The following is a 24750-nucleotide window of genomic DNA, read 5'->3' as shown; positions in this document are numbered from 1 at the left end:
ATTGGCTGAGAAGGGGGATGTAACCGACTCGCTGATTGGCTGAGAAGGAAACACGTGATCTAACTGTTTCCGGGAAACTCATAGCCTTTGGCTCGAGCAACAACAACAAATACTATTTCTGGATCATAACATTCCCTGAGAGAATGTACATGTCCAAAACAACAACAAATACTATTTCAGGATCATAAAATTCGCCTCGAGCGTGCCAAAAACACACCTGGAGAAAGAGGTCATTGACCCCATTAACCACGTGTTCTCTCTAGGGACTCTATGCCCATATATGGAGCCCTGTCAGTATTAAAAATGCTGACATGACCACGTGGTCATGTTCGGACTCAATAAGGCCCTTCTACTCGCGTGTGCTTTTGATCTTCATTTTTATTTTTGACCCGTTTTTGGATTTTGATTACTTCAGACAATTTAGCAATGGGCTTTGGTTTAGCTGCCCGTATCGGTGTTGTCGCGATTGATGATCCAGGTTGTCAAAATTTACATCTTATCAGGTTTGATAGTTCAGGTGTTAGTTCCAAAGAATCACCATTTTTAGTAACTGCAACTGCAAATTTTCGTTTTTTGGGTCTTCCAACAGACATTATATTACATAAATAACTGATGCGTTGGAAACAACAATTTTATGTATTCTATGCATGAGATCATATAAGAAAATGCTTTTATGATGCCATATGTGGTGTCCTAAGAAATGCTTATATGATGTATTAAGATATTACATGACGTCATTTGCAAAAACAAAAATTAAGGCTCTTAACGAATTATCTCAGACTTCTGACCTATCTAGATCGTTTTCTTATGCATTAATATCCCAAGATACTAATCTTCCCGAAAAAATATGGAGCCATTTTCGAGAAAAAATACATACATAAATACATAAATAAATACACAATTATTGTTCACTTATAAAGATAGTATAACGTGGAATATGAGGCATAAGGAAGTGATCTTTCATATTGCAGAGATCAGAGTTATTAGTTTCAGAGTTTATTCACCAATAAATATAAAATGAAAAAAAACAATACCCCCCGAAAAAATTCCCCCCGAAAGGCTCCATGGCCAGGGATACAAGATAATAATCTGTTTTGTATAATTATACTTTATTTTTAGAAAGCTCTTTGTTATGATCACACCAGCTTTCATTTTGAGTTAAAAAATAATTTTTTTCTGGGTAGTAAAAAAAGGAATTGCTTTTTACTTCCTAATGCATTTGAGGAAAAAAGCGGTATTTTCGACTGTAACCATACTTATTTCAAGTATATCTTACGGTGAAAGACCAAAGTCTGGAAAATGTCGACGTTCGCAGGTGAATGTCTGAGATTCATTTTTCTCTGCTTGGATTCAATCAGCTTTGCCAGTCACTTTTGTCAGTCTTATGCAAAGGCTTAATGGTAAAAGTTTAAGTTAAGATTAGGTTAAATTAAGTTATAAATCTTAGAAATGGGTTAAAAACCTAACCTGTCAACATTAAATCTTGCATAGAACTGAAAAAGCTGACTAAATCCAAGGAGGAAAAAAGAAATTTCGGAATTAATCGGTAAATGTCGACATTCTCCAATTTCGGTCTTTCACTGTAACATATACACCAAATAAAAAAAAAAAGAAGTAACTTACTAACATACCGCTTACAGCAAAACCCTCTTTCAAATTACTTTTTTTTTTGGCTGATTGTGAATTTGAGCCTTTTCTTATTAGTTGCATAGTTTAAATTAGTGAGTAGGGATTTTGTTTAAAATCTAAAAGCAAAAAAACATATACGCATATCGGGAGACCTCGGCCTTATGCTTAATACACCCCGCCCCCCCCCAAAAAAAAAAATAAAATATTAAGAACTTTATTTCTCTTTTGCTTTTTCCAAACCATTTCTCCTACAATATCTTATCCCAAAATTCAATCTCCAAAAATCTTGGATAATAATGTCGAAAACTTTTGAACAAACACTAAAAGATTTTGGAGTCAAGGGGTAAAAAATAAGTTCCACAATGTAAACTTTGATGGGATAGATCAAAGTAAATTTCAAAGCACGAGGCAATCTTTGTTGACCTAATTTTATAGACTTGAACTTTAGAGTTATTTTTCAAGAAAATTATCTTTGAAATCTTGACTAAGGCTAGTCATACTTAAAGGAATTGAGACGGTTTTTATTTTGTTCAAATGTACTTAGGCAAAATTCTCTTGATTTACGATACCGATTCATTTCGTCTCCTGGAAATCGGTCTGTATTCATCTTAAGGTATGTACTGGAATACTTAGCACAAAAGACGTATGCCAATGAAGATAAAATTTTAGTAAAAATAATTTTGATGACTTCATTATCCGCACCCACTGTTTACGCGATTTGGATTGTTTGTGAATTGAAGCTTCTTCATATCAATCTTATGCGGATACAAATATGCATGAAAGACCTTAGAGAGACCTTGGGTCTCGAGCCTACCCCCCCCCCCCTTTGAAATCCAAACTTTTAACAATTTCTACAGCAAAATTTCTCGTACAATTGACGTCTTTTTTGACATTAGACATCCCCCGTGAAATGTCACTTCACCCAAATAAATATTTAGTATGTATCGACAGATAATGAAGAAAACATTTACACAAGCTCAACTCATGCGGGATACGCTTATAGACCAAAAAGACTAATAATAGATACCCTTATTTTGCTAAGAAGAATTTATCACGATGCGTTGAATGTTCGATACTCCTATTTTCTGAACACCATTTTAGATAATGCTGTAAAATTATATGCTCTCGCTATTAAATGGAACGACATTAATTTTCAGGTTAATCCAACGTAATGCAAACAATTAATTTCCCATCTTGTCTCCATACGGACACCAAATAAGAAAGAGGTTATGTCCAAAATAAGTTAAGAAGTAAAGTGTGTATGGCAAACACAGATGCCTATATCATAATAAGAAATGGGTTCGGCCGAGATTCGACGGTAGCCTAAGAACGGAGCCCGTACTTACAGCGTATATAGTCGTATTTTTCCGGCAAGAGGTTTGACATTTAGAATAGCAAAATAAAGATTGGCTCACCTGTTATCTCGTTAAAATCGCGAATAATGGTAGTGCAAGCAGAAATAGGTTTCTCGGGTTTCGTGCTGAACTTATACTTTCTGAAATTAAATAAATACTATAAAAATCGTGTTTTCCTCTTTTCCTATATACTATGTGAATTACTATTTTTTTTTAAAATATGATGAATTATTAATTTTCCAAAATTAACTTAAATAATTAAGAAAATGCATTTCCTTCACCCCCCCCCCAGTAATTAAGTTCGTGAATTTTTGTCAAGTTGCCTAAAATTGCTAGGAAATTTAGCAAAAGGTATTTTTTTCGCCAACCATCACTAAAAATATGTCATCGAAGATGGAGCAACACTATATCCTTTAAGCACACTTTCCTTGAACCTCTTTCGGTGTGGGGGGGGGGGGGTCCTTAAACAATGGTATTCAGAGCTCTAGGGTAAGGCTAGTTTTTTTCTTCTAAAGATTGTCTTTAAAACCATAAAACAATACTTAATTGTTTTTAATTATTTTCTGTCAATTTTATTTATCATATCAGAAGTCCTCAAAGATATGAGAGGGGCTGTTGTATGCCAAAACACCTCACTCTTTAATGTAAAATTCACCTTCTTTGTAGTAGTAATCCCACGGTCTACTGATCCCGTTAAAGACAGTCCTTTCCACAATAAGAAGACAGATCTTAATCTTCAGCACCCCTATAGTTGAAAATATCCAAATACCCCCCCCCCCCTTGAACCTGAGAGGTTAGAAATTTTTTCCTTAGTTCTATCAAGATTGACTTTCTAAGAAGTTTTAATAGATAGGATAATATTATCTACAAATAACAGTTTAAAAAGGGATAAATCCTTTTATTAGAAAGTGGAAAACAATGATAAAAATTCTGGATATATCGATCACATACACAGTGACCGTCATCAGCAAATAAACTAAAGTGGCACAATTCTCATTAGATGGTGATCAATTAGATGGTGATCTTTACTTTTAACATCAATAACAGCACTCCAATATGCCGTAGTATCTTGTATTGATCCTGCCAGTCTTCGGTTTACAATAACGTAATCAATAAGGTTTTCTATCATACCATTACGTGAATACGATGTTAATTATAGGACATTTTAGACCAAAGACCGTATTGGTTATAACTAGATTGTTATACCTACAAAATTGCAACAGTCTGTAGCCATTACTGTTTTCTTTTCCTACACCAAATTCACCTAGGCTGGGATGCCATCTATCCCTATTTCTACCGACCTGGGCGTTTAAATCTAGTCAAAGCATATTTTTACCTGGAGCCCCGTCTTTTTGCTCATGTAACTGTAAATAACATTAATTTGACCCACTAGTATCTCCTTCAGTCGGTTCTACAGGGGCATATACTACTGTAAATGATACCCTAAGCTTTTTAGTCATAAAATGAGCGATGAGTATTCTATTATTAATACCCTCCCAGCCTAAACAAGACTTAGCAGATTCATTATCAAACAGTTCGTGGTAACCAACTGTGAGTAAGGAGCGACCCGGCTCAATAGTAACTGAAACTCTAAAAAAAAGGAATTTTGATTCCAATAGATACATCAAAAGAATCAGATTTTAATGCTGATTTCAAATATATAAGTTTGATCAAGTTTAGTCCTAACGCGCCTTACGTGCCTGGAAAAATTTGTCTGATTTTCAAAAAAAGGGGGAACCACCCCCTAAAAGTTATAGAACCTTAATGAAAATCACACCATCAGATTCAGCGTATCAGAGAACCTTGTTGTAGAGGTTTCAAGCTCCTATCTGCAAAAATGTGGAATTTTGTATTTTTTGCCAGAAGAAAGATAACGGATGCGTGTTTATTTGTGTTTTTGTTTTTTTCCCCTGAGGTGATCGTATCGACCCAGTGGTCCTAAAATATCGTGAGAGGGCTCATTCGAACGGAAATTAAAAGTTCTAGTGCCCTTTTTAAGTGACCAAAAAATGGAGGGCAACTAGGCCCTCTATTTTTTTTTAAACAATAAAAACTTTAGTGTAAAGAGCGGGACGTTGAGGAGTGGACAGCCCCTTTCATATATGGAATAATTTCTGTTCGTTTTAAGTTTTAATGTCGCTCCTTACTTTCAGTTAAAAAAAACTTGTTCTTTTTATATTTAATTCATCATAAAGGCTCGTTCCTGTCCATGTACACCATCCTTCCTACCTGATTAAGTTCAGTTCGAATATATATATATATATATATATATATATATATATATATATATATATATATATATATATATATATATATATATATATATATATATATATATATATATATATATATATATATATATATATATATATATATATATATATATATATATATATATATATATATATATATATATATATATATATATATATATATATATATATATATATATACTATATATACATTCTTACGAATTAGCCGTCGTAAGCCTGTCATGACCGGCACCAATCTCAGTGTCTCCTTTACTAGAGTTAAATTTTCAGGCATTACTTTACACTGGTCCGTCCGATTTTCCCATGTTTAGGGGTAATATTAATATTGTCCTTAAGTAACGACAAAGACCACACTGCCTTTCCATAATAAACAATAAATTACAAGTAAAAACAATAGGGAAATTTTTTCTTAAGACAGTAGAATTCCAAACTTAAAATTAATATTTCGACCCTATGTCAAAGGGCCGTCCCTTGAACTTTGTTGAACGGCCCAGTTCAACCAGGCCTAGTTGAACTTCGTTCAACTAGTTTGTATTTTAATGTAAGTTTCTCTTTTATATTCTCGTTTGTGTTCTGCTGAGGACGTCCCTTGAACATAGGGCTGAGATATTCATTTAAAGTTTGGAATTCCACTGTCTTAAGAAAAAAAAATCGCTATTGTTTCTACTTGTAATTTGTTATTTAATATTGTCCTTCTTCACTCCCTTCTATCTTATTTTAGTTATAACTCTACACAAATTTCAAATTCTTCCCGATCAGATCTCTAGTTGCTGAGGAAACAGAAGAAAAAAGTTTTTCATTTCTTTCACTTACAAAATGACAACTTGTAGTGATTTAGAGCACAGTTTTTGGAAATGAATTTCAAGACAAAAAAGAAACGAAACATTTCTTCTTAGAAAGTCTTATTAGAAGGACTGGATAACAAAATAGATGGACTAGAACTAATAAAAAAAAGCAAATAAAAAACAATGTTTTTGAGTAAAACGATACAAAGTTTTAAATATCGCGGGACATTAAAAGAATAGTTTATAGAACTCTTTTCCCAAATTTCTTAATTAATTGGACCCATTCTTCAGGTAAACTTCAATTTTGATTGTTTAACAATATTTTGTATCAATCCTTAGCGTCATGCTAATGACGTTATGCTATTTTTGTATTTAATGTTATTAGTGCTTTATTAAAACTATGTAATTAATGTTGTCTGGCTTTAATTGTCCCCTTTTTAAAAATTCAATTTCAAACGCTGCTCGGACACGAAACTTTCAATGGAGGCGTAAAACAAAATTTTTCGAAAAACGTAAATGGCCGTCTCTTGATTTTGTAATTTGGCTTATTTTGCGGCATTCATCTGTGCTACATAAATTTTCTGCTTAGGATTTTCGTCAATACACAATTTTATATAAAAAAATGGAAGTATAGAATTTTTTTTTAGGTTTAATGTTATAGGGGGATAAAACTAATTGCAAATAATTAGGTTTAATAAATACGACTAAGACCATAAGTACCTTTGGTTCCAGGAATTTTTTTCATTCAACCAAGGAATTTGGTTCCAGGAATTTTTTCCTGGAAAAGATTAATGGAGAAAGAAAAGAGTCCAGGAATTTTTTTGCGGGGAAGTTGTTACAAAAAACGCATTAAAATTTTGATGTGCTAAGGAGTTAATCAAAAATTATAGGAGACGGGGTTCAAACCTGTAGCTCCCCCTCCTGGACATGGCCTTGACCTAAAGCAGCTAATAATTTTGGGCAATCCCCGGAGGCTTCAACAAATATTTGGTTATCTATTTTATATCAAACTGTTCGTGGTAACGAACTATAAGTAAGGAGCCACCCGGCTCAATGGTAACCGAAACTCTAAAAAACGGAATTTTGATACCAATAGATACATCGAAAGAATCAGATTTTAATTCTGATTTCAAATATATAAGTTTCATCAAGTTCAATCTTACCCATCAAGAGTAACACGCCTGAGAAAATTTGGCTGATTTTCGGAAAAAGGGGGAAAGACCCTCTAAAAGCTATAGAACCTTAATAAAAATCACACCATCATATTCAGCGTATCAGAGAACCTTAATGTAGATGTTTAAAGCTCCTATCTATAAAAATGTGGAATTTTCCCTTTTTTGCCAGAAGAAAGATCACGGGTACGTGTTTATTTGTTTGTTTTTTGTTTTTTTTTTCTTTTCCCCATGGGTAATCGTATTTAGCAAATGGTCCTAGAATACCGTAAGAGGGCTCATTGGAATAAAAATTAAAAGTTCTAGTGCCCTTTTTAAGTGACAAAAAAATGGAGGGCAACTAGGCCCACTCCCACGCTCATTTTTTCTCAAAGTCACCCAATTAAAATTTTGAGATAGCCATTTTGTTCGGGATATTCGATAATCTAATAAATATGTCTTTTAGGATGACTTAATCCACCACAGTTCCCAGGGGAAGGGCGGCAAGTTATGAACTTTGCCCATTGCTTACATATTGTATTGGTTATTGGGAAGTATAAAGACATTTTCAGGAAGTATTTTTTTCTGGTGGGGGGGGGGCTGGAGGGGGGGGTTACTCGGGAGAATCTTTCCGTGGAGAACGTTTCTTTGGGGTAAGGGACATTTCTATGAAGAGGGCGCCGGATTTCCCAGTATTATTTAAAAAACGATCAGAAATTAAATTTAAAAAAAAGTTTTTTCAACTGAAAGTAAGAAGCAGCATTAGAACTTAAAACGAACAGAAATTATTACGTATATGAGGGGGGTCTCCCCTAATTCAATACCTCGCTCTTTGCGCTACAGTTTTTTTTTTAGTGCTTTCAAAAGAGCTATCTATTTAATTAAACGGCCTTTGTGATTCAGGGGTTTGTGAATTTAAAAAAAAATAACTTTTAACGTAAAGAGCTTGGTATTGACTAAGGGGAGAACCCCCTCATATACGTAATAACATATACGTAATAAACAAAACAATAAAAAAAAAAACAAGCGATACGGCTCAATAGTAATCGAAACTTTTAAAAACGGAATTTCGATGTCAATAAATGTATCAAAAGAATGGGCTTATAATGCTGATTCTAAATATATAAATTTTATTAGGTTTAGTATTACTCATCGAAGGCTACGAACCTGAGAAAATTTACCTGTTTTTTTAAAGAGGGGGGAAACCTCCCCTACAAGTGAAAGAATGTTAGTGAAAATCACACCGTCAGATTCAGCGTATCAGAAAACCCTATTACATAGGTTTCAAGCTCATATCTGTAAAAATCTGCAACTTTGTATTTTTGGCCAGAAGAAAAATATACGAATATAGAAATTCGTTACGTAAGTTAATTTGTAAATTACGTCAGAACCAAATTTAGAGACAGCCATTTAGCAAAATAAAAGTAAAATTTTTATGCAAATTTTGTTTACTTATTCAATGACGGTGAGCCAAAATAAAAGCTGCATTAACTAAAAAACGATCAGAAATTAAATAAAAAAACAAGTTTTTGAAACCGAAAGTAAGGAGCGACATTAAAACTTAAAACGAACAGAAATTGTTCCGTATATGAAAGGGGCTGTCCCCTCTTCAACGCCTCGCTCTTTACGCTAAAGTTTGACTCTTTCTCACAACTCTAATTTTTAAAACAATAAAAAACTTTAGCGTAAAGAGCAAGGTGTTGAGGAGGGGAAAACCCCTTTCATTTACGGAATAATTTATGTTCGTTTTAAGTTTTAATGTCGCTCCTTACTTTCAGTTTAAAAAACTTATTTTTTTTATTTAATCATGTTAAGCATCGGTCTACACTATATGTAGTTCAGTTTGCTCGCTAAATTACTTAATAAATTTTGTTTAATCAAAACGTGATTTATAATAAAAGTTTTGGATATTACAGGCGTGGGCGCCCATACGGGGGGGGTCAAGGGGGGCAGCTGCCCCCCCCCTGGCTGAATGACGGTGTCATATATTTGTATTAATTTAAAAACTTTCCACAGAATAAGTTTTCAAAGAAAAGTAAAAAGCTCTTTTAATCAAAAAATGGGCAGAAATATAGTCAAATAATCTTCCAAGTGTAAAACTGCCACAAATCACTATTAACAATTAAATGAAAGTCCAAACAAACAGAAATTATTATAAATTGCCGAGTCAAACTCAAAACGAGCAAAAATTAACATGAGTAGGGCTGACGACCCTTATGCCTCTCAAAACCAGAACATAACTTTGGTTTTACTGAAAAAAAAAATGACCGTGGATTGTAAGTTTAATTTACCTATACTGATATTTATTCCTTAAAATAAAAAATGGGCAAAAAAAGAGAAAAAAAGTTTTTTACTTATTTAAGTAAAAAAAAGTGAAAACATTTATACATATTTTGTTTTCAGTAAATCAGAAATTATGTTCTGGTCTTGAGAAGGCACGGGGGTTATCAGCTCTGCTAATGTTAATTTTTGCTCGTTTCGAGTTTGACTCGGCTATTTATTCTAATTTCTGTTCATTTTGAGTTTCATTTATTTATTGATAGTCATTTGTGGTAGTTTTACACTTGGATGATTACTTGACTTCATTTCTGCCCATTTTTGCTTAATGGAGTTCTTTACTTGTCTTTGAAAAGCTTTTTTTGTGGAAAAAGGTTTTTTAGATGGATTTCTGTTCCGTTTTTTATTGAAAAAGTCATTTTCATGAAAAAAAAAAATTATATCTTTTCGGTTTTTTTACGAATCCATAGTTTGGCATAATTGTGGGGGTTTACATGCCCAATATTCCTAAGGACATAGTTGCTGGACCGTTCTACTATGCTGAACAAAATAGTTGTCTCAAAATTTTGACTAGATATGTTTGGGAAATAAATCGGCCTAAGAGACGGGCTGATTTCCCTCCAATCTCTTTTTACTCTTAGAAATGACCCCAGAACTTTCAATTTTGAATCGAATTAGCTACTTTAAATGTTTCAATGATATTTCTAGCTATTATAGAATGATGCTGCGTATGATATAGTCTATATGCTTTTTGGAAAACCTGCGTGCACACAGTTTTTCTCGCTTAAATGGAAATCCGCTTTAACACTTCCTAGAAGTTTCACCTTAATACTCTAAGCGTCATTAAGTTACAGTAACTGTAGTTGTAGTACTAAAAGTATACACATAGTGCTTTCTGGCTAGTTCAAAATCCCCCACAACTTACTCTTAAAGATCTAACTTCATGGTATAAACTGTTCTCAGGATATTGCTTTGTCTCCTTTTTGAAAGTTCTTATGCTCATAGTTTGTTTTGATTTAGTTCAACGTCCACATAAATATTTCTTATGTTTGATTACTGAAGATATTGTTATATTCTCTTTGGGCTATTGGCTACAAAATGGCTGTCTCACAATTTCAATCGAATGTGTTTGGAGAAAAAAGGATATCAGAGAGAGAGAGAGAGAGGGGGGGGGGGCTTTTTCGCTCCATCACGCTTGACTCTTAAAATGAAACTAGAATTATGCATTCCCAATCAAATGAGCCACCTCTAAAGTTCACAAGACGACCTCTTTATAAAAACATTAGATCCCCCAGGGGCATAACCTAAAACCCTTATCCACATACTTTGGGGGGTTGTGTCAATCCCAAAGGCCATGTTATGAGATCTTTGAACTATTTTTGAACAAATGGCTATCTTAGAATTTATATCGGATGCATTGGGGGAAAATATAACGTGGGGGGGGGGTGGGGTGTGGTCTAGCTGCCCCCCTGATAAATTTGACTCTTAAAAATGGCTCTTCAACTTCCGATTTCCAATCCAATGAGCCCCCTCCGAAGTGTATACCCCGTTTCCATAAAAACATTAAATGCCCTCGGGGCATACCTTACAACCATTGTCCGGAGGACCTTGAGGAGGTTCTCATCCTCAAAGAACTAATTTCTGGACTTTTAAACTACGTCAAACAAAATAACTATCTCGAGATTTTGACTGGAAGTGTCCCCACAGGACATAACTTCAATCCCCACAGGGCATAACTTACAACCCTTGCTCTGAGTTTTGTGGGGGGGGGATCATTCTCAAAGTCATAATTTCCGGACCTTAAAACTATAAAATAGGTATCTCAAAATTTTGATTGGGTGTGTTCAGGAAAGTGATCGAAGTGGGGAGGGGGAGCTGTTTGCCCTCCATGAGCTCTTTTGGAGTTCCAATGACATTTCTTTCTATAAAAAGTGCCCTGGTCTTTAAAAAACAAAAAATATATTGTGTCCACATCGCTCTTTACTGAGGCAGCGCTATCGCACTGCCCATGATATTTTGTCTTGTGATTTCAATTATACAGCACTGGAAATGCTGATTAGACCAGGTAAGCCCCCCCCCCCTATAGTCTATTGGCGCCCATGATTACAGGCTATAGTATTGAGGGAAATGTAAATCTTTCTTCCCATTCACATTCTTTGCCTAATGCATGGGTTTGATTGAATAAGGAAGTACTATCCGAAAAGCGATTGTTTACCACAGTAGTAACCGTATAATAGATTGAAATCCTACCCGCAAACTTACGCCTGAGGCAGCGGGTATGTATGTATATTTTAAACGAATTGGGGTTACCAGGGTCATTTGCCTATTACAATGAACTCTACATGGGTTGATAGACATGTTTTTCTATTATGACACCCATTTTTGGAGGACAACCAGAGAGTGAGAGCGACGGTCACACTAACTACTTGATTACTTCTTTAGTTTACGAGATTTGCGAATTTTTTGCGAAAAGGTATTAGCGTAAGGGTATTGCGATGGTTAAGAATGTCTCACGGGTAATTAAAGAATGGGGTGCTTACATCAGATACTTAATAGATTTGACGCTTACAAGCGACATTGCTAGAGTCAAATATATTTGGTGTTGGTGATATTATGACCCTCTAAGTCCCCTGGGGAAAGGGCTGCACAGTGTATCGGTATCGGAAGTATTATTTTTGGGCGTATTGGTATCGCAGGTATCTATACAGATTTTTAGTAGCTCGTATAAAAGATATTACTCATATCTACGTTCTTCCTATAAATTCAACCATTAGCAACTTCAAAACGGCACTAAAAACGGCACTTTTGGTGCAATGTCTCAAGTGGAAAAGCTGGGGCTAGTGGACTACCAGCACTTTTAGATTGACGTTTAATGGGTCATTCGAAAAGCTAATGCTCGTATCAACGTGATCTTTATCATTTCTACCATCACTTAAAACAATACTTTTGATGTCACTTCTTAAGTAGATTAAATAAAAAAAAAGCACATAACCTCATCTAAATTAACCTTAAAAAAATGAAACTATCTTTTTTTTATCATGAACTGTTTAGCGTATACGTAATAATTCTCTTCGTTTTAAGTTTTTTAATTTTGCTCCTTACTTTCAGTTTTTCGAACTAAGAACGAAAATCCTTTTGTGGGAATAACTTATGTTTTTGCAAGGAAGGTCATTTTTTGTAATGAGACCCAATCATTTTTGTAATGAGACTCAGAAAGCGTTTTGATTTGTATTTTTTCAGTAAAGTGCAAATTTTTAAGTGACCATTAAGATTGGGCCATGGGGAAAGTCTTGTTTTCTGTAATTTTAGCACCGAACTACGACTTTACACCGAAGAGGACGAATTTGCAATCAATTTCAAATTCTGAGAAGCTAATTGACTTAAAATTATTAATAACTATATTTTAGGCTTCCCAATTGCAAAAAAGAAGTAATGTCACGTTTGGTTATCTGTAATTGCATATCGACTATAATGTGGGGGAGGGGGTTTCATTTATTTATCGATGCGGATTTGTGACAGTTTCACGATTGGTAGATTATTTGATGTTATTTTTGCTAATTTTTTGTTTAATGAAGTTCTTTACTTTTATTTGAAAAACTTATTTTGTGGAAAAAGTGTTTTTTTTTTGTTTTTTTTCGAACTAAGAACGAAAATGCTTTTGTGGGAATAACTTATGTTTTTGCAAGGAAGGTCATTTTTTGTAATGAGACCCAGTCATTTTTGTAATGGGACTCAGAAAGCGTTTTGATTTGTATTTTTTCAGTAAAGTGCAAATTTTTAAGTGACCATTAAGATTGGGCCATGGGGGAGTCTTGTTTTCTACCATTTTAGCACCGAACTACGACTTTACCCCGAAGAGGACGAATTTGCAATCAACTTCAAATTCTGAGAAGCTAATTGACTTAAAATTATTAATAACTATATTTTATGCTTCCCAATTTAAAAAAAGAAGTAATGTCTCTCTTTGTTATCTGTAATTGCATATCGAATTGACTGGGGGGGCGGGGGGGTTCATTTATTTATCGAGGCGGATTTGTGACAGTTTCACGATTGGTAGAGTATTTCATGTTATTTTTGCTAATTTTTTTTTTAATTAAGTTCTTTAATTTTCTTTTAAAAAATTATTTTGTGGAAAATGTTTTTTTTTTTGTTTTTTTTTTCGAACTAAGAACGAAAATGCTTTTGTGGGAATAACTTATGTTTTTGCAAGGAAGGTCATTTTTTGTAATGAGACCCAGTCATTTTTGTAATGAGACTCAGAAAGCGTTTTGATTTGTATTTTTTCAGTAAAGTGCAAATTTTTAAGTGACCATTAAGATTGGGCCATGGGGGGAGTCTTGTTTTCTACCATTTTAGCACCGAACTACGACTTTACCCCGAAGAGGACGAATTTGCAATCAAATTAAAATTATTAGAAGATAATTTAATTAAAATTATTAATAACTATATTTTATGCTTCCCAATTGCAAAAATAATTTATGTCTCTTTTGGTTATATTTAATTGCAGATCAACGATACTGGGGGGGCGGGGGGTTTCATTTATTTATCGATGCGGATTTGTGACAGTTTCACGATAGGTAGATTATTTGATGTTATTTTTGCTATTTTTTTGTTTAATGAAGTTCTTTACTTTTCTTTGAAAAACTTATTTTGTGGAAAAAGTGTTTTTTTGTTTTTTTTCGAACTAAGAACGAAAATGCTTTTGTGGGAATAACTTATGTTTTTGCAAGGAAGGTCATTTTTTGTAATGAGACCCAGTCATTTTTGTAATGAGACTCAGAAAGCGTTTTGATTTGTATTTTTTCAGTAAAGTGCAAATTTTTAAGTGACCATTAAGATTGGGCCATGGGGGGGGTCTTGTTTTCTACCATTTTAGCACCGAACTACGACTTTACCCCGAAGAGGACGAATTTGCAATCAACTTCAAATTCTGAGAAGCTAATTGACTTAAAATTATTAATAACTATATTTTAGGCTTCCCAATTGCAAAAAGAAGTAATGTCTCGTTTGGTTATCTGTAATTGCATATCAACTATAATGTGGGGGAGGGGGTTTCATTTATTTATCAATGCGGATTTGTGACAGTTTCACGATTGGTAGATTATTTGATGTTATTTTTTGCTAAATTGTAAGTAATAAATTCTTTCTTGAAGTCACCTCTGGGATACACAATACAGAAATTTTCATTAAAGAAATTATGAAAAAATTGTTCTGGTTCAAGAGGTTTATCCGATATTGGAATGCAGTTTTTAGAATGTGCCAATGAAGATGTATCGCTTGTGGAACTTATTTTTAGCCTCAGCTTCTTTACTGGGCTTCTGTCTTCTTAATTAATTATATATTCCTATATTTTCCTTATGGCAAAAAATAAAAAGTTTCATATTTTTTTTCTGTTCTTTTTAATGTCGCTACTTAATTTAATTTTAAAAAAACTGTTTGTTTTTTTTTTATTTAATTTCTGATGGTTTTTTATTTAATTAAGATTTTATTTTCATAAAAATTTTAATTTTATTTTTATAAATGTATGTCTTTAAAAATAAAATTACGTTACTAAATTATATATTAATATATTTTTCTTCTGGCAAAAAATACAAAGTTGTAGATTTTTGAAGATATGAGCTTTTTTTTCTGGTTCTTTTAACTGTTTACCAGCTCAATGTTGTCTAAACACTGCGGGAAACTTCCTAAGAAGAGTTTTTGATGCAAAACGTCACCTATGAAAAGATTCTTTTAAAAGAAACACTTCAAATCGAAAAAAAAAGAAACCATAAGCAAATAATCTTAACAAAGTTTAATATCTTCCAATAGAAACTTACAAATCTACTTCACTTATACAAGTAGAATTATCTGGCAAGATTTCTGTTTCAAGAGGTTTCTTCGATATTGGACTGCCGTTTTTAGAATGCCCCAGTGAAGATGTATCGCTTGTGGACCTTATTTTTAGCCTCAGCTTCTTTACTGGGCTTCTGTCTTCTTCACTACCACCTGTATTTCCTTTTTCAACCGCCCACTTCGTGTCCATAGCCTCAGAGTTTCTAAGTTTTCTTTTCACCTTTTGCCCTGATGCCAGCAGACCATAGGACTTTAACTCACTTTCTGTTAGTTTGTTTATCACTACTATAGGGGTCTTCAATTGTCTCCGAATTCCAGGTATTTCAGCGAGGCTAATGAAACATCTTTCTGTCATTTTGTATTTCCTGAAATGCAAATTAAATTTAAGTTAATAAAGTTTGTTAACTTTAATTATTTATTTTAGTAATTTAAAGCTTAGGATCAATTCCATTACCGCCGGAGTTTTTGAAGCACGATTCACGCTATTAAAGCTTAGTATTTCTGAGTCCAGTTGAAATGTGCATCATTTTAGAAAATTTTCTTTTTGGGGGAAGCTTTTGGTTCCTTTACGTGTACGTAAAGGATTGAAATACCCTTACAGGCGTCTTCTTTTCTTCGATATATTTGCTTACTTGGTTATTCAACGTAAGCAGCGAATTTATGGCAAATCCAGGGAAGATTTTTTTTTTGAAACGCTTTCTGGTTTTAATTACAAAATTGACGTTCCTCGCAAAAACATAAGTTGTTCCCACATAAGGATTTTCGTTCTTAATTAGAAAAAACAAAAAAAAAACACTTTTTACACAAAATATGTTTTTAAAAGAAAAGTAAAGAACTCCATTAAACAAAAAATTAGCAAAAATAACATCAAATAATCTACCAATCGTGAAACAATCTGAAGGTCTGATTTACATTCAGATTTATTGACTTTTTGGGGGGGGGGGTGTTTCTCCCTTTTTTCGAAAATCAGGCTCCCTGTTTTCAAAATCCCTTTTTCTTCTGTAGTAAAGTAATAATTTATTTTAGTAAAGTAATAATACCTTTTTGAACTTATATTGTTAGAATGGTTATTCAAAACTGTTTAAAAATCCATATTGAAACTACATTATATACTAAAGAAACTGAATACATTAACATCTAAAACAAAGCATATGGTCAAATTTCATCTTAAAGTGCCAACGTATCTGATAGAATAATCTAGGTCTTATGATCAATCTCATAAAACCTATAATTTTCACCTTTTTCTCCATTAAGCATCAATTACTTCAAGAAATTAATTCCACATTTTTGCAGATAGGGGCTTGAAACTTCCGAAGTAGGGTTATTGGTTTTTAGAGTTTCGCTAACTATTGAGTCGTCTCGCTCCTTACTTACAGTTCATTAGCAAAAACAAAAAAATGTTATCACTATTAAAATGTGTGACACCCCAATTAATTAAGAACGACTCGCCTGAAACACAAGGCCCTGAAATTAGATTCAATCCCACTTGTTTATGGAATAGCAACACGGGTTTTGACAAAGAGAGAAATTGCATTCTAGTCTAATTAGACGAAAGATATTCTATTTTCAAATGTATTCCGTGATTAAGAGAGTTTTACGCTCCACGGAAAAATCCCTCCCTCCCCCTTCAAAAAAAAAAAAAAGTTAGTGTGAAGTTGATTGTATGAAAATTATTTTTTAGGGGGTGATAATCGATTGGCTGAAACAATTTATTTTGTTCGTGGTAACGAACTGTAAGTAAGGATTGACACGTCACACTTTTCGGGGGGGATACACGATTGGCTTAAACAATTTATTGTGTTCGTGGTTACGAGCTGTAACTAAGGATCGACACTGCTCAATAGTAACCTAATTAGTCTGAAGTTGATTGTCTGAAAAGTATTTTTTCGAGGGGGATACACGATTGGTTGAAACAATTTATTGTGATCGTGGTAACGAACTGTAAGTAAGGATCGACACAGGTCAATAGTTCATATTTTTCTCAAAGAGATTAAAAAATTTAAAGTTCTGTTCCAAATATTTTCCTGGAAGAAGAAAAGTTCAACTTTGATTCTGAATTTTCTTAATGAAAATGAAATAAGTTATTGATCAATTCTATTTTCCCAAAATAATATCAAAAACACAATTGGCTGAAATAAAAGCGGAAAAAAAAAAGCTCTTAATAGAACTTTTTAAGTGTGAAGTCCTATTTTTCAGACTAAATTATAGAAATGGTCCCTGTGGTCCCTGGAGGGGGGATCCCCATCGTCTACGTAATAAGTCTCTTCGTTCTAAGTTTTAATTTTGCTCCTTACTTTCAGTTGAAAAAACTTTTTTAATTTATTGTATTATCGTTTTCTAAATAATGCCAGTAAATCTGACCTCCATCTCCACGGAAAAATCCCTCCCTCCCCCCTTCAAAAAAAAAAATGTTAGTATGAAGTTGATTGTATGTAAAGTATTTTTTAGGGGGGGATACACGATTGGCTGAAACAATTTATTTTGTTCGTTGTAACGAAATGGAAGTCACGATCTACAAGGCTCAATAGTAAACGAATTAGTTTGAAGTTGATTGACTGAAAATTATATTTTCGGGGGGGATACACGATTGGTTGAAACAATTTATTGTGATCGTGGTAACGAACTGTAAGTAAGGATCGACACGGGTCAATAGTTCAGATTTTTCTCAAAGAGATGAAAAAATTTAAAGTTCTGTTCCAAATATTTTCCTGGAAGAAGAAAAGTTCAACTTTGATTCTGAATTTTCTTAATGAAAATGAAATAAGTTATTGATCAATTCTATTTTCCCAAAATAATATCAAAAACACAATTGGCTGAAATAAAAGCGGGAAAAAAGCTCTTAATAGAACTTTTTAAGTGTGAAGTCCTATTTTTCAGACTAAATTATAGAAATGGTCCCTGTGGTCCCTGGAGGGGGGATCCCCTTCGTATACGTAATAATTCTCTTCGTTCTAAGTTTTAATTTTGCTCCTTACTTTCAGTTGAAAAAACTTTTTTTAATTTATTGTATTATCGTTTTCTAAATAATGCCAGTAAATCTGACCTCCATCTCCACGGAAAAATCCCTCCTCCCCCTTCAAAAAAAAAAAGTTAGTCTGAAGTTGATTGTCTGAAAAGTATTTTTTCGGGGAGATACACGATTGGCTGAAACAATTTATTGTGTTCGTGGTAACGAACTGTAAGTAAGGATCGACACGGCTCAATATTAACAGAATTATTCTGAAGTTGATTGTCTGAAAAGTATTTTTTCGGGGGAGATACACGATTGGTTGAAACAATTTATTATGATCGTGTTAACGAACTGTAAGTAAGGATCGACACTGCTCAATATTTCAGATTTTTCTAAAATATATTAAAAAATTTAAATTTCTGTTCCAAATATTTTCCTGGAAGAAGAAAAGTTCAACTTTGATTCTGAATTTTCTTAATGAAAATTAAATAAGTTATTGATCAGTGTCGATCCTTACTTACAGTTCGTTACCACGAACACAATAAATTGTTTCAGCCAATCATGTATCCCCCCCGAAAAAATACTTTTCAGACAATCAACTTCAGACTAACTTTTTTTTTTGAAGGGGGAGGGAGGGATTTTTCCGTGGAGATGGAGGCCAGATTTTCTGGCATTATTTAGAAAACGATAATACAATAAATTAAAAAAAGTTTTTTTCAACTGAAAGGAAGGAGCAAAATTAAAAAACTTAGAACGAAGAGAATTATTACGTATACGAAGGGGATCCCCCCCTTTGGGGTTAATCTAGGTTCACTTAGACGCGCGCGTCTAAGTGAACCTAGATTAACCCCAAAGGGGGGAATCCCCTTCGTATACGTAATAATTCTCTTCGTTCTAAGTTTTTTAATTTTGCTCCTTACTTTCAGTTGAAAAAAACTTTTTTTAATTTATTGTATTATCGTTTTCTAAATAATGCTAGTAAATCTGGCCTCCATCTCCACGGAAAAATCCCTCCCTCCCCCTTCAAAAAAAAGTTAGTCTGAAGTTGATTGTCTGAAAAGTATTTTTTCGGGGGGGATACATGATTGGCTGAAACAATTTATTGTGTTCGTGGTAACGAACTGTAAGTAAGGATCGACACTGATCAATAACTTATTTCATTTTCATTAAGAAAATTCAGAATCAAAGTTGAACTTTTCTTCTTCCAGGAAAATATTTGGAACAGAACTTTAAATTTTTTCATCTCATTGAGAAAAATCTGAACTATTGAGCCGTGTCGATCCTTACTTACAGTTCGTTACCACGAACATAATAAATTGTTTCAACCAATCGTGTATCTCCCCCGAAAAAATACTTTTCAGACTCTCAACTTCAAACTATTTAGGTAAATAGTGAGCCGGGTCGATCCGGACTTACAGTTCGTTACCAAGAAAACAATAAATTGTTTCAGCCAATCGTGTATCCCCCCCGAAAAAATACTTTTCAGACAATCAACTTCAGACTAAATTTTTTTTTTTGAAGGGGGAGGGGGGATTTTTCCGTGGAGATGGAGGTCAGATTTACTGGCATTATTTAGAAAACGATAATACAATAAATTAAAAAAAGTTTTTTCAACTGAAAGTAAGGAGCAAAATTAAAACTTAGAACGAAGAGAATTATTACGTATACGAAGGGGATCCCCCTCCAGGGACCACAGGGACCATTTCTATAATTTAGTCTGAAAAATAGGACTTCACACTTAAAAAGTTCTATTAAGAGCTTTTTCCCGCTTTTATTTCAGCCAATTGTGTTTTTGATATTATTTTGGGAAAATAGAATTGATCAATAACTTATTTCATTTTCATTAAGAAAATTCAGAATCAAAGTTGAACTTTTCTTCTTCCAGGAAAATATTTGGAACAGAACTTTAAATTTTTTCATCTCTTTGAGAAAAATCTGAACTATTGACCCGTGTCGATCCTTACTTACAGTTCGTTACCACGAAAACAATAAATTGTTTCAACCAATCGTGTATCCCCCCCGAAAAAATACTTTTCAGACAATCAACTTAAGACTAAGTATGTTACTATTGAGCCGTGTCGATCCTTAATTACAGTTCGTAACCAAGAACACAATAAATTGTTTCAGCCAATCGTGTATCCCCCCCGAAAAAATACTTTTCAGACAAACAACTTCAGACTAAATTTTTTTTTTTTGAAGGGGGAGGGAGGGATTTTTCCGTGGAGATGGAGGTCAGATTTACTGGCATTATTTAGAAAACGATAATACAATAAATTAAAAAAAGTTTTTTCAACTGAAAGTAAGGAGCAAAATTAAAACTTAGAACGAAGAGAATTATTACGTATACGAAGGGGATCCCCCCTCCAGGGACCACAGGGACCATTTCTATAATTTAGTCTGAAAAATAGGACTTCACACTTAAAAAGTTCTATTAAGAGCCTTTTTTTCCGCTTTTATTTCAGCCAATTGTGTTTTTGATATTATTTTGGGAAAATAGAATTGATCAATAACTTATTTCATTTTCATTAAGAAAATTCAGAATCAAAGTTGAACTTTTCTTCTTCCAGGAAAATATTTGGAACAGAACTTTAAATTTTTTCATCTCTTTGAGAAAAATCTGAACTATTGAGCCGTGTCGATCCTTACTTACAGTTCGTTAACAATATCACAATAAATTGTTCCAACCTCTCGTTTATCTCCCCCTAAAAAATACTTGTCAGAAAATAACCGTCAAAGTAATAATTGTAATCTTTTGAAGTGTATATCCGGACTTAAAGCGATGAAAAAATATAACTCTAACGTTATTATTACACTCGTTTATCTCCCCCGAAAATATTTATGTTCCTCTATAGACTTGTCAATACATAATTAAAGTTATTTACCACGAACAAACTAATTTTTTTAAGCCAATCGTTTATCACCCCCGAAAAAATACTTTTAATACAATCAACTTCACACTAACTTTTTTTTTTTTTGAAGGGGGAGGGAGGGATTTTTCCGTGGAGCGTAAAACTCTCTTAATCACGGAATACATTTGAAAATAGAATATCTTTCGTCTAATTAGACTAGAATGCAATTTCTCTCTTTGTCAAAACCCGTGTTGCTATTCCATAAACAAGTGGGATTAAATCTAATTTCAGGGCCTTGTGTTTCAGGCGAGTCGTTCTTAATGAATTGGGGTGTCACACATGTTAAGAGTGATAAAATTTTTGTGTTTGTGCTAATGAACTGTAAGTAAGGAGCGAGACGACTCAAAAGTTAGCGAAACTCTAAAAACCAATAACCCTACTTCGGAAGTTTCAAGCCCCTATCTGCAAAAATGTGGAATTAATTTCTTGAAGTAATTGATGCTTAATGGAGAAAAAGGTGAAAATTATAGGTTTTATGAGATTGATCATAAGACCTAGATTATTCTATCAGATACGTTGGCACTTTAAGATGAAATTTGACCATATGCTTTGTTTTAGATGTTAATGTATTCAGTTTCTTTAGTATATAATGTAGTTTCAATATGGATTTTTAAACAGTTTTGAATAACCATTCTAACAATATAAGTTCAAAAAGGTATTATTACTTTACTAAAATAAATTATTACTTTACTACAGAAGAAAAAGAAATTTGAAAACAGGGAGCCTGATTTTCGAAAAAGGGAGAAACACCCCCCCCCAAAAAGTCAATAAATCTGAATGTAAATCAGACCTTCAGATTGTTTCACGATTGGTAGATTATTTGATGTTATTTTTGCTAATTTTTTTGTTTAATGGAGTTCTTTACTTTTCTTTGAAAAACTTATTTTGTGGAAAAAGTGTTTTTTTTTGTTTTTTTTCTAAATAAGAACGAAAATCATTTTGTGGGAAAAACTTATGTTTTTGCGAGTAACGTAACTTTTTTAATGAGACCCATAAAGCGTTTCAAAAAAAAAAAATCTTCCCTGGATTTGCCATAAATTCGCAGCTTACGTTTAATAACCAAGTAAGCAAATATATCGAAGAAAAGAAGACGCCTGTAAGGGTATTCCAATCCTTTACGTACACGTAAAGGAACCATAAGCTTCCCCCAAAAAGGAAATTTTCTAAAATGATGCACATTTCAACTGGACTCAGAAATACTAAGCTTTAATAGCGTGAATCGTGCTTCAAAAACTCCAGCGGTAATGGAATTGATCCTAAGCTTTAAATTACTAAAATAAATAATTAAAGTTAACAATCTTTATTAACTTAAATTTAATTTGCATTTCAGGAAATACAAAATGACAGAAAGATGTTTCATTAGCCTCGCTGAAATACCTGGAATTCGGAGACAATTGAAGACCCCTATAGTAGTGATAAACAAACTAACAGAAAGTGAGTTAAAGTCCTATGGTCTGCTGGCATCAGGGCAAAAGGTGAAAAGAAAACTTAGAAACTCTGAGGCTATGGAAACGAAGTGGGCGGTTGAAAAAAGAAATACAGGTGGTAGTGAAGAAGACAGAAGCCCAGTAAAGAAGCTGAGGCTAAAAATAAGGTCCACAAGCGATACATCTTCAATGGGGCATTCTAAAAACTGCATTCCAATATCGAATAAACCTCTTGAAACAGAAATCTTGCCAGATAATTCTACTTGTATAAGTGAAGTAGATTTGTAAGTTTCTATTGGAAGATATTAAACTTTGTTAAGATTATTTGCTTATGGTTTCTTTTTTTTTCGATTTGAAGTGTTTCTTTTAAAAGAATCTTTTCATAGGTGACGTTTTGCATCAAAAACTCTTCTTAGGAAGTTTCCCGCAGTGTTTAGACAACATTGAGCTGGTAAACAGTTAAAAGAACCAGAAAAAAAAGCTCATATCTTCAAAAATCTACAACTTTGTATTTTTTGCCATAATAAAAATATATTAATATAGAAGTTATTAAATTAATTTTATTTTTAAATAAATAAATTTATAAAAATAAAATTAAAATTATTATTAAAAAAAAAGCTTCATTAAACAAAAAACTATAAGTAATTAAATAAAACAAAAAAAAAAATTTTTTTAAAATGAAATTATGGATCGAAATTAAAACGAACAGGAATAAAATCTGCAAATTTTTATTTTTTGCCAGAATAAAAATAGACGAATATAGAAGTAATGAAGAAGACAGAAGCCCAGTAAAGAAGCTGAGGCTAAAAATAAGTTCCACAAGCGATACATCTTCATTGGCACATTCTAAAAACTGCATTCCAATATCGGATAAACCTCTTGAACCAGAACAATTTTTTCATAATTTCTTTAATGAAAATTTCTGTATTGTGTATCCCAGAGGTGACTTCAAGAAAGAATTTATTACTTACAATTTAGCAAAAAATAACATCAAATAATCTACCAATCGTGAAACTGTCACAAATCCGCATCGATAAATAAATGAAACCCCCCGCCCCCCCCGGATAGTTGATATGCAAGTACAGATAACCAAACGAGACATTACTTCTTTTTGCAATTGGGAAGCCTAAAATATAGTTATTAATAATTTTAAGTCAATTAGCTTCTCAGAATTTGAAGTTGATTGCAAATTCGTCCTCTTCGGGGTAAAGTCGTAGTTCGGTGCTAAAATGGTAGAAAACAAGACTCCCCCCCATGGCCCAATCTTAATGGTCACTTAAAAATTTGCACTTTACTGAAAAAATACAAATCAAAACGCTTTCTGAGTCTCATTACAAAAATGACTGGGTCTCATTACAAAAAATGACCTTCCTTGCAAAAACATAAGTTATTCCCACAAAAGCATTTTCGTTCTTAGTTCGAAAAAAAACAAAAAAACACTTTTTCCACAAAATAAGTTTTTCAAAGAAAAGTAAAGAACTTCATTAAACAAAAAAATAGCAAAAATAACATCAAATAATCTACCAATCGTGAAACTGTCACAAATCCGCATCGATAAATAAATGAAACCCCCCTCCCCCACATTATAGTTGATATGCAATTACAGATAACCAAACGAGACATTACTTCTTTTTGCAATTGGGAAGCCTAAAATATAGTTATTAATAATTTTAAGTCAATTAGCTTCTCAGAATTTGAATTTGATTGCAAATTCGTCCTCTTCGGGGTAAAGTCGTAGTTCGGTGCTAAAATGGTAGAAAACAAGACTCCCCCCATGGCCCAATCTTAATGGTCACTTAAAAATTTGCACTTTACTTAAAAAATACAAATCAAAACGCTTTCTGAGTCTAATTACAAAAATGACTGGGTCTAATTACAAAAAATGACCTTCCTTGCAAAAAAATATGTTATTCCCACAAAAGAATTTTCGTTCTTAGTACTAAAAAAAAAAACAAAAAAAAAAACTTTTTCCACAAAATAAGTTTTTCAAAGAAAAGTAAAGAACTTCATTAAACAAAAAATTAGCAAAAATAACATCAAATAATCTACCAATCGTGAAACTGTCACAAATCCGCATCGATAAATAAATGAAACCCCCTCCCCCACATTATAGTCGATATGCAATTACAGATAACCAAACGTGACATTACTTCTTTTTTGCA

General features: G+C 33.1%; 1 protein-coding gene across 1 annotated transcript in view; it reads right to left on the bottom strand.

The window, feature by feature from the left end:
• Positions 1–3047: 3047 nt before the first annotated feature.
• Positions 3048–24750, bottom strand: part of LOC148949881 (uncharacterized) — a 166617-nt gene continuing 144914 nt past the window's right edge. The window contains exon 7 of the mRNA XM_089091353.1: positions 3048–3124. Coding sequence (XP_088947479.1) covers positions 3048–3124 — 77 coding nt within the window. The remainder of the gene's footprint in view (positions 3125–24750) is intronic.

The sequence above is a fragment of the Artemia sp. Qi Xiang Cuo genome, chromosome 7, assembly GCF_049724085.1.
Source record: "Artemia sp. Qi Xiang Cuo chromosome 7, ASM4972408v1, whole genome shotgun sequence".
NCBI lineage: Eukaryota > Metazoa > Arthropoda > Branchiopoda > Anostraca > Artemiidae > Artemia > Artemia sp. Qi Xiang Cuo.
Note: the sequence above shows the minus strand (reverse complement) of the source record. Positions and strands in the feature narration are given on the sequence as shown.